The following is a 20375-nucleotide window of genomic DNA, read 5'->3' on the forward strand; positions in this document are numbered from 1 at the left end:
GCTGTTTTAAGTTTCGAGTGATCCTGCCGTTTGCGACAACACGGATGGACCTGGCGGACGTCGGGCTGAGTGAGCCCCGCAGACAGAGAGAGAGGCGCGCACCGTGCCAGCTCAGTGTTATCTGGGACCTGAACGACCAAACTCGTAAAAAAGAAACCGGATTTTTGGTGGCCAGAGGCGGGTTGCAGGGTGGGGAAGGGGGTGACGGGGGTCAAAGGCCGTGCCTCCCGTTACAAGGGGGTATGTCCTGGGTGTGGGGCACCGCGGCTGCCACGGCTGGCTTGTGTAAGTCAAATCTGGGAGTTGCTGAGAGAGTGGATGCTGAGTCTCATCCCAAGGAAAAATAAATTTTGCACCTGTCTGAGGCGATGGATGTTAACTAAACCCATGGTCTTCATTTCACGGTATACGCACGTCACGTCCTTGTGCCGCACGCCTTCAACAGTGTGATAGGTCCGTTCTATCTCAGCGAAGCTGAAAAAAGGCTTATTTCTTGTTTCTTAAAAAAGGCGCCCCCGCTGGGCACCGTGTGCTGTGGGGGCGTGCAGCGCCGTGTGCCGGGCCCGTAACCCGATGTCCTGTCTTGCAGGTGGCGATCATAGCGGGCAACTTCGAGCTGGCGGAATACATCAAGAACCACAAGGAGACGGACATCGGTACGTAGGCGCGGCGTGGACCCCGCGGGCGCGGCGGGCGCTCCCAGCTTTCTCACCCTCCTCAGAGCGGTTCGGGGACCGCGTTGAGCGAAACGTAGCAGAAAGCAGAGGAGTCATGTCTTCTCCGTCTCTGTTCTTGGGTTTTTTAAGCTCGTGGCAGGGCTGGGGCTCAGGGAAACCTTACGGGTGAGGGAGGGAGATCGGTGCCGTGGCCGCACGGGCGTGGGGCGTGGGGCGTGGGGCGTGGGGCGGGGCCGTGCTGCTGCTGGGCCAGTTCCTTCGTGACTGAAGTGGTTTCCTGGAAGATTCCGGAACACACACACCTCCCCTTAAACAAAGAGACGACGACTAAATGAGGAGGACGGAGCCCGGGCGCCACCCTCCCCGCCCTTCTCCCTGCGTCCGCCCCACCATGCCCCGCGACGGTGCTGACGACCATTCCCCTTTCTAGTACCCCTTGCGCCAACCAGGAGGACAGTTCCTGGGGCACCTCCTCTCTCCTACCGCCCTGCTGGCGGCTGGGCCCGGTCTTGCATCTTGGAAGAGCCGGCCGGCCTGTGTCCTCCGGCCCCAGGCTGGCACCGGAGCTGCAGCGGGGAGCAGCCCCTCTGGACCGGCAGCGGTGAGCTTTTGCCGATGGCGCCATCCCATCGAGGGGGGTGGGCGGCAGGGCTCCATGGCGCCCGGAGAGGTGGCCGATGGCATCTCCGCGTCCCTGCCTGCGCTCCTCGCCCCGCGTTTGGTGCTGGGGGTGAGCGAGACCTGGCGACTGTTTACTGTGTGGCTGGTCGCCGCCCTGCCTCTGGGAACTGCCTGGCTGCAGCGCGAGATGCTGCGCTTGCATCTTGCATCACGGGGCGCCCTGTGCTGAGCAGCCGGCCTCCCCCCAGCTGCACGATGCTGACGTGCCCCCCTCCTGCTCGCGGGGCAAATCGCTTAATTGCTCTGAGACGCGGGCCTGCGCCTGGGCCACATCAGCACCTCCGCGAGCGCATTATAGAGATGGATGAGCGAATGTCTGCAAGGTGATTTAGAAAATGAAGTGCATTCTCGGAATCCCCACCGCCTCCCTAATCCGAGAGCGGGGCCATCAGATACGGCCGCCTGGAGGCCTAAAAATACCGCTGCTGGGAAGGGAAGCGGCCGCATTAAGCAGGGTGCACGGCACAGAAGCGAGGTGAGGGAGTGTGAGGGAGGGCCCCCCGCGGCTGGGGAGATCGTTCGCGGCCCCACAAGCTCCGTGGATCTCTGAGCCGTCTGCGGTGGTAACGAGCTCAGGCCTTCCCCACCCCCATCCTCATTAAGTGCCCACTTTGGGGGGACACCCGTGGCAGAAGGAGGCGGGAAGTGGCTTCCTTCCCTGGTTCTCGGACTGGGGGCTGCGACCCCGGCCTTCAGCCCAGCCCTGCCGACCCACAGCCCTTCCAGGCCCACCCCGAACCTGCCGACCAGCCTCTGACCGTCCTCCTTAAAAACTGCCTCAAAAAACCCCAAGCCGTGGACACACGAAGTTGATTTTAAAACCTGGGTTGGGAAGGTTCCTGGCCCCTCTCTTCCATTTAAAGATATAATTAGCTTTCCTCTCTGGGAGGCAAATGCCTCTCTACAAACAAAGGGGTTCTTTCTTATTATAAAAGCAGATACCTGTTTGTTCAGTGAATACATTTTGGTTACTAGTAATATACTTATAAGGTTGGGTGAATGCATTTTAGTTACTTAGTAACACATTTACAATGTTGGGTGAATACATTTTAGTTACTAGCAGTACACTTATAATGTCAGGGGAATCCATTTTAGTTACTTAGTAATTGTTGGGTGAATATATTTTAGTTACTAGCAATACAATTATAATTTGGGTGAATACATTTTAGTTACTTAGTAACACATTTACAATGTTGGGTGAATACATTTTAGTTACTACTCCCCCATTTGGATCGGTGACTTATACCCTCTGGAGGTCTGGGGGCTCCCCCACCGGGCTCCCGTGACTCCTGTGTGTCCCGGTCCTGGCACCGAGGTGGGAGGCCCTTCCTTCTGCACCTTCCTAAACCCCCTGGGCTCCGAGCAGGTGCGGGGCCGGCTTTTCCGGTCTCCCGAGGCAGGGAGTCCGTGCGCCCTGTCCCCCGTGCCGTGGGCGTGCCCGGCGCGCACCCCCAGGGGAAAGGCCAGCACCTGCCGCGCTTCGCGGAGGTTCCTTCTGACCGCAAAGGAGCAGAAGGGAGCCCCCTCTTTCCTCTGCGTCTTCTGAGGGTCTGCGTCTGAGAGCCAGGAAGCTGGCACCGTGCAGACGGTGCCATTTCTGTCAGCTCTGTTGACAGTTTCCCGGAGAGGCGACGAAGGCTGCGCGGCTGTGGTCCCTTGTGGTTTGGATGTCCCTCAGCGTCGGGTGTCACTCAGTGCACTGAGTCCTCGAAGCTCGGTGAGCCCGCTGTAAAGCCCCAGCGCAGGGCGGTGGTGGCCGACCCTGCAGGTCTGAGCCCAGCGTGTGCCCTGTGCCCTGCGCCCCCAGCCCTGCACCTCCCGCGTCACGGGTGGGGTGCGTGCGTGGTGGGCGAGCCTGGTGCTGACCCTGCCCCGGCCCGTGCGTTCATGGGCCTGCGTGGGTCTCGTCACCCCTGTGTGCGGCTCTAACAGAGCTGCCCCCGCTGTGGGTGACTGAGTCACCGCAGCGAAACCGCCGCCACCTCCTGGGAGCCGCGTGCCCAGCGTTACACGGGCAGCCTTACGTTCCGTCCACCGCCTCGTCCCGGTGCGGTGTCGTCCCACGTACCAAGGGGGGAGCTGACATAGGACATGGCCTTGGGGGTTGAGTCCCCAGGAGCCGACCGAGGCCAGGACTGGGTTGCGGGCGGTTTAGTGTGGCGGCGATGCCCAGAAGCACAGCGGGAGCGCGGGGAAGCGAGTCAGGGAAGGGTGCCCGGCGCTCAGGTGTGCCAACAAGCAGGTGACACCGCAGGCACCCAAGGCCCCGTCCCACGGGGGACGCTGGGGTGGGGGAGCGAGCCTCAGTGTCGTCCCACCCTGAGGGTGACGCAGTTTGTGTTCACCCTCCGGCTCGGGGTCCTCGTGAGTTCTGGCTCCTTCCTGGTGCCAGGGAAAACCCTCGCCAGGGAGGTGCGGGGGCCCACGGGGCACGCCGGACGGGTACGCGGGGGCACCGGGTGTCGCGGGGACCCGATGGCGTCCCCTGTGCAGGAGCCCTCCCGACACACGCCAGAGGGACGGGCCCCGCAAGGCTTGGAACCCATGTTCGTCCGACTCCGGAGCGTCCTGTCCGCGTGACCACCGTGCCCACTGCCTCCCTGGGCGGCTGAGGGGACCAGCCACTGCGCGCGAGCCGCGGGCGTCCACGCAGACCAGGGGTCTTCACCCAGCGGGCGCCGGAGCCAGCGCTGGGCAGGGTGCATGGCGGGAAGAAGAGGGTCCTGAGCCCCGGGCCGCCGGCGGGGCAGGTCGTCCTCGCAGGGGCAGCGGCCGTCGCTGCGGGGCCCTGGCGGAGCGAGCCCCGGCTTCGGGCCAGCCGCCCCGGGGGCCTTGAACGGGCCGTGGGGCAGGGCGGCGCGTCAGCAGCGCGGGAGGCTGGGCCTGGAGGCCGCAGCGAGGGCACCTGGTCGCGGTCCTGGGAGGTCGTAGAGTCAAGGGCCAAGGTGCAGCCCCAGCAGGCCAGCGAGGCAGCTGGGCCCCGGGGGAGCCTGGCAGCTCATGGCGGCCTCTCACCTACGGCGGGGGGCGGGGGGCGGTCAGAGTGGCCCTGCAGGCCCCTGTCACCAGCCGGGGCCAGGCCAGGCCTGTCCTCGGAGTGGAACGTGTTCCCCGGAACTGCACTTTCAGTCTGATGTTTCGGAGAAACGTCTCCCCGGACACCCACCCTTAGAGGCCATTGCAGGGCACGGGAATGGTCCTTCTGTGGGGCAGGGGGACCTGTCGGGGCCACCGGGAGGCCTTCGGATAAAGAAGGCGGCCTGGTGGCCGCTGTCCGCCAGGGGCACAGAGGATGGGGGAGGAGAAGCTCGCAGGGGCGCCACCCAAGCAAAGAGTCACCTCCAGGGCGACCGTGAACGCTGAGGACGCCAGAGACTCTGCCCCACCCCAGCCTGGGACGCAGGTGGCCCGAGGGCAGCAGCCGGCCTCCCGCTCCCCGGGGGCACGTGCTTCTCCTTGAGGGGCGGCTGGGCTGGCAGCTCCCAGAGAGACCTGCACAGCCGCCTCCGCGGTCACCGTCGTGCCGGGACGCCGCCTCACCCCGCGTGAGCCCTGGGCTGATCTGGGGATTTGGACACACCCGTGCGCCCCGGGCCTGGCTGTGTGGGCGGTGTGACCACAGGGCCGGACACATAGTAGGGCCTCCGTACCCGGCTGCTGAGTGAACGGCTCCTTCCCCTTCCAATGCCGGCCCCTCCCCCACCCTCCCTTTTGCTATAAAAGCCCACTTTCCCCCACACCTGGCTGTGGGTGTCGGGTGTGGAGCGCTCGCTAGGGGCAAGCCGGTTCCGGGATGGGGCGCGCCGGCCAGGGTGTGACGTTTTATCCCTGCCCAGCGTGGTCTGGAGCTCATGGGGGCTCCAGAGCGCAGAGGCAGGGGTGGCGGGTTGTGGGGGGCCGGGTCCTCTGCCTTCTCACCCGGTGGCTCCGGGGCCGTGATCGATGGGGGCTCCGTCGCTGCGCGGCTGTCCAGCTCCTGCGGCTTGGCTCCCTGGCCCCTGCCTCGTCCGGGACCTGCGATGGGGGCGGGGGAGGCCGCCACAGCCTGTCTTAATCAAGGCTCGCTCCTCCCCTGTCTGCTCCTGGCCTCTTGGGCGGTGGGAGTCTGGCATGATTGCCAGTGGGCTTCACCTTGTCCGCCCTGGGCCGTTTGTCTGTTACGGTGGGGGCTGCGGAGAGGGGTGGGCTGCGGGCAGTGGCTCTAGATCACGGTCATCCGCAAACTGTGACCTACAAGCTGCAGCACAGCAGGGAGGAAACCCGCAGGGCTGGGGCCTGTGCCTCCGCCGGAGGCCGTGGGCCTCGCCCCGTCAGGACGAGCCCGTGGCGAGTGCCACGTGGCGGGCACGTGGCGGGGCTGAGCCGCCCTTGGAGCAGCCGGCCTCCGGGGCCGGGGCTCTGGGCTCGAAGCGGGTGAAGATCAGGGCCCCCTCTGCCTGCATCACACGGGGCACGTTTCTGAACACAGCTGCAGGGCCGGGCTCCCCGCGGGGGGCGCCGCGGGGGCCGCTCCGATGCCTCCGGGTGAGTGAATTAAACACCCAGCGTTTGCGGCGTTCCCACGTGCAGCCCACTCCACGGGCGCCCTCTCGCAGAAGCCCCTTTAAAAGATGCGCCAGCCTCTGCCCGGGAGGGACGGGCCCTTTGTTTCCCACACGGCGGCAGCGCCCAGCCGGGAAACCAGGGCACCTCGGAGGCTGCGATGGGGCTTTGGGGGAGGACGGAGACCACGCGGGCGCTCCCGGGGCTGCGGAATCCGGAAGCGGATCTGGAGCACCGCGGGGACGCTCCCCTGGCCCTTTAAAAGGGAGAGCACATCTTGCCGTGCACCGTGCTGCCTGCAGTCCGGCCGGTGTGTGTGCTCCGGCTCCTGATGCCGTGGGTCTGCCGTTGATTTCCAGCCCCCTCCCTCTTTAAAAAAAAAAATCAAACGCGACCTCCGTTTGGTTATTTTATTTGCCAACCGGGAGAAAGTGATGGCTTAAAAGCGACCGTGAAACCAAAGTTAATCCTTGCGTGTCGTCCTCCAGTGCTGAGCTGTGGCCGAGGACATGAGCCCAGCGGGGCTTAAGAGCTTTGCCACAGAGGCTTTACGATGGCCCCCGGACGACGGAGGTCCCCCCAAGCCTGGCTGTCGGGGGGCCGGGGAGCTCGCGCCCGCGATAGTCATGCAAATACTAAGCATGTGGCAAGCCGAGGAGCTTTGCGCTGGGACCACCTATTTTTTGCAATCTCTGTTGTTTTTGTTTTTGCCCGGCTTTACGGGGAGACGCACGGTCAGATGGACTAGATGACATGGGTTGTTCCTCTTCAGCCGAACAAGGTTTGTTTCCCTGCGCCTTGTCCTTCCGCAGCGACGGTGAGGGGACCGAGCGGCTTGGGTTTCTTAAAATGAAGCACATTGCGCTGCTGTGTGAGCTGGGGCATCTGATCAGCCGGCTAAGGATACTTGGTTACTGTTGCTAGGTTTCAGGACCGGGAGCCTGGATAATGATGCTTTGGAGATGCAGAGGTGATGGATGGAGAGAGGGTGGTGTTTTCAAACAGATTTCTCCACGCAGCATTTGGGGAGGGGGCGTGGACGTGTGCGGGCGTGTGTGTTTGTGTGCGAGAATGGAAAATCCTCACCCCGGCACCGAGTGAGGAATTTTTTTTTTTAATACCTGTGTGGCAGAGAGAGATCACCTGCTCTGAAATAAAACAGATCCGACTTGAAAGCACGCTCGGTTTTCCTGGCTTGGACTGACGCGAGCTCCTTGCTGTGGAACCTGGATGAGGACGCTCGGTAAACATGGCATCCTTCGGTGGTGGCGTGCGGCCCGCACGCAGCTCCTGGGGAAACCCCAAACCCCACGCTCGTTCCTGTCATTCAACTCGGCCGGTCGGGGCCAGCCCTGTCCCTTCCCCCCATAGGGGTGTTCGGGGCGAGCCTCCCCGAGGACGGCAGGCAGGCGGGTGTGTTAGCGGGAGGCAGGCGGCTGTTGTCTGGATTCCCAGAGACTGTTTTCAAGGCAACAGGCAGGGGAGGGAGACGCAGTCAAGCCCTGGAGACACGGCAGCTTGCGAGCGACCCGTCGCGGCCGATGCCGCGCGGCCTCGCCTCCCTCCTCGGGCTCATGCTAGGGCCCCGTCCCGCTGGCCCGGCCCGCGCCGTGCACGGGCGCCGCCAGCCCCGCTCCGGGGCCTCGGCGGCCCTCCTTTGCGTGTCTGCTGGAGGGCCGGTCGCGAGCTCGCTGCTGCTGCCCCTCCGCCCTCCGTATCCGTCCAGAAGTTTTCTGCCCTCGATCAGAGGGCCTAGCTGAGTTGCTGTGTCGTGAGCCAAGGGGACGCCCTGTTTGCGACGGCCACGAGGTGCACACGTGTTCTGTCGGGAGGGCATTTCCACACGTGGCAGACTTTCGGCCCCCGGGCCTGGTGAGCGTCGCCGTGGAGGTCCACCGCGGTCCTTGGTCTGGCCCGGCGCTGTGTTCACTGTCCCCTGGGGTGCAGCCGTGACCACGAGGCCTCAACCACCTGTGTGTCTGCACGTGTGTTGTGCCCATCGCCCGTGTCCTGTCTCTGGGGCCCCCTCACCCACCCGCTGTCCCGACACCCCGAGCAGCCTCCTCGGGGGCTCACACAGGCCAGGCGGCCTCAGCACACTGCCCAAGGGAGGAAGCCCCGGCAGGTGACGGACACCCTGCTGTGCTCGCTTCTCACGGAGTCCCGGCCGCGTGACCCACGCGTGGGGGGCACAGATGGCTGCCCTGCGCATGTCCCCCGAGAGATGCTCACGGGTCCTCCCGCAGCCCCATGTGCGCCCGCGCCTCCCCGCCCTCCGTATTGCGCTGGCCCCCAAGCCCGAGCCTCTCTGGCCACGCGCTTCCGGGTCCTGGGCGGTGCTGGCCCTGCGGGGAGAGGCACCGCCCGCCCTCCGGCCCCGGGACCTGCCGGCCCCCCAGACCCTCCCCGCGCGTCCTCCGCGAATCGCGTTCAGGCCAGCGCGTCCTTGTCCTGCGGCTCCAGCCACGTCAGGGCCCCAGCCCCTTTTATAACAGACACTGTGGTGTTGCGTCACCTTCGTTGTCCTCGAATGACGTTCGTAGATAACATAACACACACACGTAATTTGTTAAGTGGACGTTGCGTCCTAACCGCCCCGCACAGGAATGGGACGCAGAGAGGCAGGGCCCGTGCAGCAAGCGGGGCCTCCGGAGGCCAGCGGGGGCCGGGCCGCTGCCCGCCTGCACATGCGCCACCGGCGTCCCGGGCGCCTCGGCTGCGGGGGCCCGGGGGCGCCACCGCCGGCGCTGGGTCCTCCCTCTGCCCGCCCCTCTCGGGCGGGCTCCGACCCAACACCGCACGCACTTTCTTTCTTTACGTGGCATCGCGCGCCCGGAAAATTCAGTGACAGTCAAATGCTGCCAAAGTGTGTGTGTTTGGAAGTCAGACCGGGGAAGGTACGCGCTCAGATAAGTGGGTTCTGCATCTACGTGAACATCCGCGGGTCATTCCTTCCCAGCTCACCTGGACTGTCCCACGCACTGCTGGACACTCGGCGTGTCTGGCCCCTGCCCACCTCTCCCCGTGGGAGAGGTGCGCCCCACCCCCGACGCCCCTCGGGCAGGTGCACACCCTCCCAGGTGTGCGCACCGTTTCCACGGGGCCTGGGGTTGGTGCCAGGGCCCCGGCGGGAGGCAGGCTGGACCTTGCGCTGCCCACCCGGGCCCGCCCCGCGGGCCATCCTCGGGGCCTCCTGCCTCTTAGGTAGCAGTGCTCTCTCGTCCGAGCCGACCCTCTTCTTCTGCACCCCCGCCCCGTGCCGGCTGACCCGCCCCCTCACTCCGGTCCTCAGTATGTCCTTAGGGGTGGGGGGTTCGTCTGCGGCTGTGGAACTTCTCTTTAGCAGTGATGAACAAAGTGCATTTTCACCAGGGACAAAGGGTCCCCAACTAATGCCCAGCTCCTTGGAGGCCGGGGGCCCCTAGGGGACTCCCAAAGAGGGAACAGGCTGGGCCCCTTGGAGATCAGCCGCTGTGTCGAGATTTCGCTGTGAAAGCTGAGGAGGGATCACAAGGTGTTTCAGAAGTATTGTCTTTTGGGGGTGACGGTTGATGACCCTGGGGACACCCGGACGCAGAAGGTGGGGTGTCCAGCAGAACTTTGGAGACCCCCCAGGGACACCGAGACCTCGCCAGCGGGCCGGGCCCCGGGAGATTCTGCCGGTCCCCTGGTTCTGTGGGGCAAAATCGGTGACCCAGAGGGGCAGGGGCTCCGACCGGGCAGCTCCAGGCAAGGGGACCAGACGCCTGCCCCCCCCCCCAGCCAGGAGCACTCCCAGGAGGGACAAAGACCACAGCCAGACCAGGGTGGCCCTCCGCACCCACCCGGCACGCGCCCCAGGCCATGCTGAGAACGCCGTGTCCTCTGCGGAAGCCCCCGATCCCGCCTTCTCCGTCCAGCCCCTTCCATGAAGTCAGACGCTGCCCCGCCCACCCTCTCCGCCTCGGCTCAGAGCAGGGTCCCCCGACCCCAGAGCACCGCCCCCACCCCGTCTTCCGCCCCTGGCCCTCACTCCCATTTGCAGGGGCCCCCTTGCCTTCAGACCAGCAGCTTATTTCCTAGACATTGGGGTGCATGGTTCATCCCTGGGCTGGATGGGGAGCTCCCAACACCCGCCTCTGGGTCGGTCGCGGTCCCCGGCACCCCCAGCACACGGCCCCCACAGCACCGGGGCCCTGAGATCCCCCCTCTTGGCTGCACGGCAGCGCCTACCGAATGAGCAGCGCCGCGGATGGGGCGCAGGCTGTGAAACCGGGGGCGGCCGCCGCTGTGACGTCACCCAGCCGCCATGAAGGCCAGATGCGCCTTACGGTCCCAGAGAGGGTGCTGGGGCCCACATGGGCTCTGCAGTGCCCTGACCCCTCGCCTGCGAATGTGCCTGCCGTGTCCCTGACTCCCCCGGTCTGGGAGCCACGGCAGGGCCCCGGCCGGGCCTGATCAGCCAGTGTCCACGTGGCAGAAGGGGGTCCCGCTCCCCTTCAGTGAGCCTGGCAGAGCCCGCGTGGCCCTTAGGAAATGCTCCCACCCCAGGGCGTCTAGGCTGTGCTGGGCCCGCCCCCCCTTGTGGGGTGCGCACTGCGGTCGAGAAATAGTCACGAAATCTTAATTTTCATTACAACGCGAAGGCAGCTGGGTCATGGGACCCGGAGAAAAGCATGAGACCGAGTGCAGGAAGGAGGTGCGTTCTCATCCGGAACCTTCCATGGGCTCTGGGCAGCCCCGGCGTCTCAGGACACCGCAGCCACTAGATGCGAGCCCAGGCTCCACCCACCGCGGCTGCGCCTGGGCTCCGCGCGGCTCAGGGCTGCGCCGAACTCCAGCAGAGACCGGAGCATCCTTCCTGGAGGTCCCTCATGGGGTCCCCCGTGGGTTCGCGGGATCCAAGCCCCTTCAGACAGGCTGGGCCGGGAAGAGTGCGGCCGCGGACGACCGCTGAAGGCAGGATGGTTGCTATTCTGGTCTAATGAGCAGGATGTGGAGAGTTCCAGAAGGTTTCAGAGATAGAGGGATCCATCCGCGGGCACCTGTGTGGGGTGCTGGTTTCAGCAGAGGCAGAAGGGGCAAATTGAGAGGCACATGACCAGTTGTCAGAAATGAGGCTGCAGAAGAGGAAGCTGCCCGAGCTGGCTGCGGGGTCACGCACCTCAGGGTCACAGCCCGCGGGTCCAGGCACGTGTGCGTGCGGCCGTCGGCCATGTGGGGCCCCTGACCCCCAGACCAGGGCGTCTCCAGGAAACGGACCCTAAGTAGCCCCAGAAAACATTTCCCTCTCCCTGGTCTGACCCTTGGAAAGTTCGCCCGGGTCTTCTGAGGGCCGCCTGGGAGGGGCCCGAGCGCGGGGGCTGAGGGAGGGCCCCGGGACCCTCTCCTGTGTCCGCGCAAGAAATCCTCAGACCTGTAGAGAATTTCCGGTGACTTTATCGGAGCCAAACTGACGACAGTTGCTGGGAAGCAACATCTCAACGGACTGAGAGATGCTCCGGAGATTGGCAGCGTAGCACCTTGTTTTCTACATTAGAATCCAGAGAGAAGGCACGGGGGTTCCACGGAGTCCAGGGGCGATAGCTGAGGGGGGCGGGAGAAAGCCAAGCGGGGAGACCGCTGGGATTGGGTAAAAGGTGACACGGTAGGTAGGCACAGGCTTCTTTCGACTGGGTGGGAAGGGATCCATCACAGCCAACAATGAACCTAAAAACAACAACGAGGGCGTTTGTGGGCTCAGCATGTGCCCCGGTCGTTTGGGACAGGAGGGAAGTGACTGTGACCTTCCAAAGGCCTGTCATCCCAGAGGCAGAAGGACGACAGACGGGCTCAGCGAGGGTGAAGGCTGACCCTTGTCAGGGAAAACCACTGGCGCAGGACGTGACTGCCTGCCTTGCGCTGCTTCTAGTTAAAAAGTTTTAATTTTAGACCACCCTGTGTGGTTCCTCGAGGTCCCTGCGTGTGCCAGGCTGGCCTCCCCTGAGCCTGCCGGGTTAGTATGTGGCCCTTTTTCTTCCACACCTTCAACCAGGCCAGCAGCCAGCTGTCGGCCAGTGGCAGGTTCCCGGTCACGCGGTCACCCTGCCGCCAGCAGGACGGGGCAGGGAGCTGTGCCCCAGGAAGGAACACGAGAAGGGCGGGGGCAGATGCACGACACACAGCAGTCACCGCAGGCACCCGACTCAGAAAGCCTGGTGGCATCCAGGGTCCCTCACTGGTCGTCGGTGAGAGGTCGGGGGCCGCCACGGGGCCCCGGGCTCTGCCTCTCGCCCGCCTGGTCCTCTGCGACCTCGGGGAGCCGCCCAGCCCGTAGACGGGAAATTGGCCGTGGGAAGGCTCCGGCAGGGAAGAGAGGCTCCCTTTTTGCTCCCTTTGTTATGAAGCATCAATATCCTCCTTTGGTGCCCAGAACAAAAATAAAGGATCGATGGGGAAGACATGAGGCCGCTGTGGCCGGGGGGCAGGCCGTGGACTTGGTCGCCTCTTCCCTGGCCCACGCGGCCTCCCACCTATGAGAGTCGCGCCGAGTCTCTGCCGCTGGCTGGCCCCCCGCGCACGGCCCCCTCCTGCGCCCGGAGCTGCTGCGCAGGGTCGGGTCCCTCTGGGATTCCCCCAGCCTGGCCGGGAGCCCTTTGTCGGTGCCCAGATGGACCCGGCTGGGAGGCCGTCAGGGTGCGGGGGCGACCGAACCCTCAGCTCCCGGAGAGGGCGCCCATGACCTAGGAGCTCGCTCGACTGGCTGGTCTCAGCCGGAATTCCACGCGGTCTCCGAGCTGCAGACGCCTGGGGTTGGGGATGAGGTCATGGCCGTGCAGTGTCCGGCAGTTCCCAGCATGGAGCAGGCGTCCGGTCAGCGGTGGGCCGGCTACACGGGTGGGTGTGCTCTCCACTGCATGGGAGGCATGCCTGGGTAGGACCCTGTCGTCTGTGGTCCCGCATGCTCCATCACGGCCCGCCCCATGTCACGGAAGATCGTTTGCCCGCGTGCAGGCGGCAGGTGCTGGGCGCAAACCCGCTTCTGCCTTTCCACTGGCATTTAGCGTCCTCCGGCGTGAGACAGTCGTAGACGACAGCAGGGCTTCCGCGAGCTGGGACAGAGCCGGGGAAACGCGAGAGCCGTGTGGCCGTGGGCACGTCGTGCGTTCGCTTCCTCCTCCACAGAAAGCGAGGCGGCTGGCGGGGGTGGCGTTGTGGGCCCGGCCCTCCGGCGGGCTCTTCGCCATGACTGAGGGAGAGAAACGTCCCGGCTGGTCCTCCCCAGCGTCGCTCTCCTGAAACGGTCCTGGAGGGCGGCAGCGTCCTCCCCTGAGCCGGCGGCTGAAGGGTCACGGCTCCCGTCTGGACCTGGCCACTCCCGTGTCCTGATTTTGCCCGTTAGAGGCGACCCGGCCGTGGCGTCCGCGGCCTCAGGAGCAGGCGTTCCTGGGGGCCCAGGGTCGGCCGTGGGCGCACGCCCCTGCCTCCAGCGCACGCCGGTTTCGTCAGAACGTTCCTGTTTCCAAAACCAATCGCGTCGAGTTCATTTAGAAGTAAAGGTCAGAATAGTCCCTGAGTTCCACGGTTGCCATGGCAACGCGGCAACAGTTCTCGGTTGTGTTGGGGCGCAGGCCTTATTCTGTGAACTACGTTGGTCCAAAGTGCCGGTGTTACCTCCCTGGGCCCCGTCCAGCGAGGCAGGGGCGCCGGAGGGACTCAGGGCCGGTCCCCACCCCTGCCCCTTCCGCAGGCGCCTGGGACGGACTGTCCGCAGCCTGTGGGAACGTTTGGGCTGAGGGGGCACGTAGAATTAGGGAGTGTACAGAGGGGATGAACAGCAGACACATGCCTGTCCTGCTCCGAGGACCTGGCTTCTTTGAATCGTCACTTCCTCCCTTTTAGTAACGCCAGGGACCCCAAACTCTTTGCTGGGTTCAAGTGTGACCCCAGATCCCAGCGCCAGGCACGGGAGCCCATGACCGTGACGACATTAGACGTGAGTTAAAAACAAATCATTTTCAAATGGCCAAACTGGGAATGACAAGGGACCGGTGGGGCCCCGGCTGGTGTGGCTCGGTTGGGCTGCTGTCCCGTACACCGAAAGGTCGTGGGTTCGATTCCTGGTCAGGGCACATGCCCAGGTTGCAGGTTCGGTCCCCCGTCAGGGTACGTGCAAGAGGCAACCAACCGACGTGTCTCTCGCTCTCTCTTCCCGCCCCCTCCCTCCCCCCTCTCTAAAATGAGCGAGCATGTCCTTGGGTGAGGATTTAAAAAAGAAAGAGAAAGGACCCATGGATGTTGGCGTGGAAGAGACACACCATGAGTTGGCACAAACGTGGCCCAGGCTCACACCAGCCGCCCACGTGGCCCGTGGCCCCGGGCGGCGTGGCTGAGGCCTGCGGAGGCCCCTGGGTGGGCAGGTGTCTCTCCGCCTTGTAGGGCCGCTCCGTCGTTTCCACCAGCTGTGCCACGTGTGCAAGGCTTTCCCTGCCCTTCCAGAAGGGTCCTTGGCATTTCCCACCTCCTCCCTGTTCGAGCCGCCACCTCACCGCCTTGCCTGCTTGTCTTTGCTCCTGTGCACCTGTGTTTATTCCCTTTCTGCTGGGGACCCGCCCCCACCCCCCACGGGCCGTGCATACCGGCCAACACGGGGCCAGCAGACGCCTGTGGGATCCACAGCCTTTACTAGGAAAAAACAAATCTCGAAAGCGTGAGCTGTTTCATACCTTGCTGGCCGTCAGTTGACCTGAACTGATTTGAAGCTATTTATAGTCTTTATTTATCTTTCTCAGTGTGATTAATCATCCGTCCTCTGTGGGGCCTCTGTGATTGATTATGGGACTCTGCCCGCCTCTCCCGGCCCCGTGCCGCGACAGAGCAGGGCCCGTGTGCTGCGTGGCCGTGCCAGAGCCGGGCGCCTTGAAAACGGCAGCACTTGTTCGGCCCCGCGCTGCTCGGAGACGGTGCTGTGGGTCTGCGTGTGCTGAGCGGACAGAAGAGCCCCTCATCCAAAATCAACCCTGGGTCCACCTTAGAGGCATCTCCGAGGATCCTTTCCAGACGGTGTTGCTGAGGAGGGTGGGCTGCGTCTTTGCTAAAATAGTCATGAGACTCCTCCATGGGAGTCGCAGGTGCCTTCAGAGAGGCTCTAGGTCGAGTCCAAACAAGGGCTCCGCCCCCTTCGCCAAGCGCCGCAGCCCGCCCGGCCCCCACGGGTCCACCGGCCGTCCGAGGGCCCAGGGCATCTCCTTTGCTGTCTCCGCGTCTCCGCTATTCCGATCGGGCCACCGTCCCGTTGTTTTCCTTGCCCACGTCTCCCACCCCTTTCCCCTCCGGCCTGGCTTGTTCAGCCGAAGAGATGGGGGTCCGTAGGGTCTGGGCGCGGGGCCCAGGGGCTCCCAGCCTCCGCGAGAGACAGACGTGCTCTTGGACGACTGAGCAGGGCCTCCCGGCGCGGGGTGGGGGGGCCCCGGGGTCCTGGTGTCCTGGCCCTGCTCTCCTTCCTGTCCCCGCCTGTGCTGCCCAGCACCCCGGCCCTCTGTGCAGGGCTCCCCCTGACCCCTGCCGGGAGCCTCGGCCCCGCCCCCGGCAGCATCCGCCCTCCTGGGTGGCCCAGACCCCTCCATCCCAGGGTCCCCTCTGTTACGGGCTAAATTGCGTCTCCCAAACCCACGTGTGGTGCCGCATGGGCCGGGGGCCCCAAGACGTCGCGGCCCCTCCCGGAGAGCGCCTGGTTCCGGGGCTTTAACCGCCCGCCAGGTGCGGCACGGGAAGCGTCAGCCCGACAGGTTTAATAGCTGCAGGAGCTGCGCTGTGGGCCTGTGGGCACAGGTCACTGTGGGTCCCTGCTGGTCCCAACGACAGGTTTGGGTGCGGGAGTCGGCCGCATGTGGGTCACCTCGCGCTGCCGCCCCACAGACGGGGTGGCCTCAACCACCGTCCTGGGGGCCGGAGTCCGAGCCCCAGGTGTCGCAGGGCTGGCCGCCCCGAGGCCTCTCTCCTGGGTGGGCAGACGGCCGTCCCCTCCCTGCGTCCCACACTGCGGTCCCTCTGCACGTCTGTGTCCTGATCTCCTCTCCTTACAAGGCCCCCATCACATGGGATGAGTGACCTCGTTTTACCTCGGTTGCCTCTGTGAAGGTTCTACCTCCAAGTACAGCCACGCCCTGTGTTGCTGGGGGTTAGCGCTGCAACAGATGAGCTTCGGGGGGGACGCAGTTCAGCCGGTAGCACGTGGCGGCCCCTGGACTCGGCCCCTGCCTTTGGGAGCCCACCCCCCACCACAGTCCCCGGACGCAGGCGCCCTCAGTCAGAACCAGGGTGGCTTTGGTCGGGGGGGATGCCTGCTGAGGATGGGGAGGCAGCGGGGCGTCTCCAGGCTGCCTGCCCCGGGTCCTTGTCCTCGAGGTGCCTTCCTAGTTGCGTCTGCGCAGCTGGGTGGGGGTGCAGCCCAGCTCAGCGCAGGGGCCCGGGGCGGACTGGGGAGCCCGTTTCCTTGGTTCGCACGCTGGCTCTGCCGTGGGCGGGCCCTGCGACTTTGGAAAAGTTGCGTAGCCCCTCTGTGCCCTCGTTGCCTGTTCTGCGTCACAGGGACCGGTACCAGGACATCACGGGAGACCCAACGTCACCCTCTGCTGGGCTCCTGTCCCCACAGTGTGTGCCCGAGGCTCGCCGGTGTCCCCTCAGGGCTTGTCCTGGGCCCCCGGGCCCCCCGTGGCCCGGGCTGAGGCCCAGCTATGTGCCTGGGCGCCGGGGCAGGTGGCATCTGCCCCAGGCAGGGGCTCAGGCCAGCAGGGACAGTGACGGGCAGAGGTCACCGACACAGCGCGTCCCAGCGGGCGGCTGACCGCCGGCCGCCCCACCTAGCCAACGCCTCTCTCCCCTCGTATCCGGCCCCTGCGAGCCCCTAGCTTCGTGCCCCCCGCGTCCTGTGCCCTGGGGTGTGACGCCTTCACGGCTCTCCGGGGGTCGCCCCACTCTGGTGCCCCATCTAACGGGCGTCCCCTCCCCGTGGGGCCCCCGAGGAGCAGCCTCTGCCCTGCTCGCCAGGCGTGGCGGGGCCGCGCCCGCCGGGGCTGTGGTCCCGGGCTGGCGGCCTGCCTCCCGCTGCGGCCAGCGCCCTGGTGGTCCGCTCCGCGTCCGTTTCTCGGCTGCGCTGCTCACCTGGAGCTGGCCCGGCCCTGTCGTCCCGGGTCTGTGAGGACTAGCCTTTGTGCCCGGCGGCCATTCCTCCCACTCCCGTGAGGTGCCAGGGGCCTCCCCTAGTGCGGCGTGTCCAGCGCCAACCTCCCTGCCCTGCGGCCAAGCACGGGGCTTTGTCGCCTCGACGGATCCAGGGTCCAGGCCGGACACCCGCGTCTCCTGTGCGCTGTTCCCGGGCCCCGCCGCCCGCCAGCGCTGTCCTCCCTGCAGTCCCCAGAGCCCCCGGCTCTCGTTTCCACTGTCCCCGCTCAGGCCCAGGGGCCGCCTCCCTGTCCACGGACCAGCGCGGTAGCCCCCCCGCTGGGCGCTGCTTCCTCTCCTTCCGTCTAGAACTCAGCCTCCACCCCTGCAGCCGGAAGAGAGATCTTCCGGAAACACCCCAAGTCCGATAGTGTCACCCCGATCCAACTTCGTCGCCCTCACCGTGGTTTAACAGCCGCGCCAGACCCTCCCGGCCTGGGAGGCCCTGTGTGACCCACCCTCTGCCCCCTCTCCAACCTTCAGCGACACCCCTGTCCCTCCCGTTCCTGGGCCCCTTTATCCAGATCAGACTCTGCCCCGTCCTTCCCGGTCACCGCTGCCTGCTGATATTATGGTTCTCATCCAGGTTAGATCACTCATCTCTTCCCGCGCTGTTTGTCATCTGATTCTAAGGACAGGGACTGCTTGTTCCCTGCCACAGACCCCAGCCTGGCAGATGGTAGGCCCTCGGCCGAGTTTCTGAGCTGCCACTGGCTGACCCTTTTGGCCTTGGGTTTGCCACCTGCCAAGGCGTCACGGGCCCGGCGCCAGCAGCCGTGACCGCGGGGTGCCGAGTTGGCACGCGGCTGGAATGGTCAGCCCCCGGAGAGGGGGCTGGTGTGCAAGAGGCCGACTCCGTGCAGTCACGACTGGGATGGGGACTGCATAGGCCTTTAAAAAAAAAACAAAACCCCCATTTTAATCTATAAAAACCTACTTTCTGCCAAGTAAGATTTTGGGTGAGAATTGGATTAAAGTCGTCTGGATGCAGGGGCGGGCGCGGGCCGGGCTGGGGGCTTCCCGTCACACGGTGGGGCCGCCTCGCACCCCCCGTGCGGGAGTCACCGCCTTGACACGCGTGGGAGGCCTCTGCGCCCTTCCAGACTCCGCCCTACGCGGCTTAAAGCATCAGTCCTCCACGACCTGTCCTAAAAGGACCGTGGGGGGAGTCGATCCAATGGTAGACTTTGCTCCGATTTGTTTTTGAGTGTAAGGAAAGCCACGGAAGGCGCCTTGCTCTCGAACGTGACATCTCGGCGGCGGGCGAGCCCCCGGGAGAGCGGCAGGGTATGAACCCGAGTTCTGAGTAAAAGGCTGGTGGCACACGCCGCCCAGGGCTCGCGGGGTGTGTGTTCTGAGTGTGTTGGCGCTGTCCGGGTGCTTGGGGGGACGCGGCGGGGCCGCCCGGCCCCCTGTGTAGCCAGCCGCTGGGCGGGGGGCAGCTGACAGGCCTCCTCGAGTTCTGGGGAGAGAGCCGCCCCTGAGCTGCTCTTTGGGCTCCTGGGGACACGGGAGATCCGAGTGGAACGACTCAGACACCCCTTTCCTTTATTACCTTCCGCCTCCCCCGCTGGATTGTACGAACAAGCTCCTTGAAGGCTGCTTCCTGCTCATGACTTCATCCCAAGGGGCTGCCACTCAGCAGGTGCTCGTATTTGTTGGGTGAATGGAAAGGGTGGGTGGGTGGATGGATAGTTAGATGGATGGATGTGCGGCCAGATGGATAGACGGGCGGGACAAAGGAAGGAAGGGCAAGAGGGACGGGTGGATGGGTGATGGGGGGGGCGGACGGGCGGGAGGGAAGGAGGAAGGGAAGGAGGCGATGCTGGGGATGATTCGACCGGCACAGTGTGCCTGCACTACAGCGTCGACCCAGAGGCATGACGAGGGAAAGGAGAGGCGAGGGACGGGACAGCGTGGCGGTGAGAGAGCCTGGCGCAGCTTCCCCGTGCGCACGTGCGCGGGCGCGCGCGCTCACACGCACACTGCAAGCTCTGTAGGTGCTTGTTCATTGTCACGGGACACAGCTAAGCTGCCAGGATTCTGTCTCAATGCTCATATTTGTGTGCCTTTTTAAACCATAATTCATGATTTCACATCCATTTTCTATTTTTAACTTGGCTCTGTATTGGGGGTAATAACATCTCTTTATCCATCCATCCATCTACCCGGCCGGCCGTATTCAGCCATCCGTCCACCCAGAGCCTGCACGCTAAGCTTTCTCTGACCCGGTGGTACACGCCAGTACTACAGTGTGTGTGTGGAGGGGGGGGGCCGGCCGGGGGAAGGACTGGCCCTCTACAAACGAGAATTCTCGAGGAAGGCTTTACCGAGGGTGGCGTTTGGGTAAAACCTGCCGAGGGAGGGGAGGTCAGCCCGCAGAGTGTGCAGGTAGCGCCTTCCTGAAAGCAGCTCCTGCCAACACCCTGTGGTGGAAAAAACCTCACCCGGGACGCCCTGAACCCCGGGGGAGCCAGGCAGACGGTGTGGTCAGCACGGGGGTGCATCGTCCCGGAAAGGAGGTGCAGAGGTGCAAGCATTCGGCTGGGCCCCCAGGGTCCCCAGGCCCGAAGCCGGCGGTCTGGGTGTTGTCCCGAGCGTGCCAGAACATCTTTGAGGGGTTTTGGTGAAGAAGTCACCCCGACACACGGTTTTAGGCAGGCTCCGTTGGCTGCTGCGTGGGCCGTCGCCTTCAGGGCGCTGGCGGGCGCTGGCGGGCGGCCGCTGTGGCGGTGGCGCTGGCTGGGAGGCGCAGGGCGGCCCCTGGGTGTCTGGCCTGGCCGAGGGGTGGGGGCAGCCCCTGGAGGAGGCAGCGTGGTTTCCGGCCCCAGCGTCGGGGCCTCTGCCTGCCGGGCGCGGCGCGCTCAGGATTACACGCAGCAGCCGCCCGGCCTCACACGGGGCAAAGGCACTGGCCGCGGCGGCGGCTGCTGCGGTTTGGGAACACGGCAGTGCATTTTGATGGATCCATTTAAAGCTCATTATGAGCCAGGGGTGTGAAGCAGATGCTCTGGGTGGCGTGTGAGCAGCACTCCTGTCCTTCTCAGCAAAGCCCCGGCTGGGGACAAGGCTCCCCCTAATTTTAGCTCCTGGCGCGCTTGGGCGGGATGAGCGCTGCGAAGCCCAGGGCACGGGGGTGCGGCGGTTCCAAGGACTCCCTGTCTGCCTGGTGTCGAGCACGTTGGCACAGGTCCTGAGCACCCGCCCCTTACAGCAGAGACCCCGGGGGGCTGGGGGTCGGCAGGCCAGACAGGGCCTTGTCTGCGTGTAGCTCAGCACCCGGCCTGTGGATGC

General features: G+C 65.1%; 1 protein-coding gene across 1 annotated transcript in view; it reads left to right on the top strand.

The window, feature by feature from the left end:
• Positions 1 to 20375, top strand: part of SHANK2 (SH3 and multiple ankyrin repeat domains 2) — a 289453-nt gene that overhangs the window by 55691 nt on the left and 213387 nt on the right. Inside the window, exon 9 of the mRNA XM_054570752.1 lies at positions 590 to 656. Coding sequence (XP_054426727.1) covers positions 590 to 656 — 67 coding nt within the window. The remainder of the gene's footprint in view (positions 1 to 589; positions 657 to 20375) is intronic.

Source organism: Pteronotus mesoamericanus, unplaced genomic scaffold (genome assembly GCF_021234165.1).
Source record: "Pteronotus mesoamericanus isolate MK-2021 breed Mesoamerican mustached bat unplaced genomic scaffold, CSHL_Meso_final contig_214, whole genome shotgun sequence".
Classification (NCBI taxonomy): domain Eukaryota; kingdom Metazoa; phylum Chordata; class Mammalia; order Chiroptera; family Mormoopidae; genus Pteronotus; species Pteronotus mesoamericanus.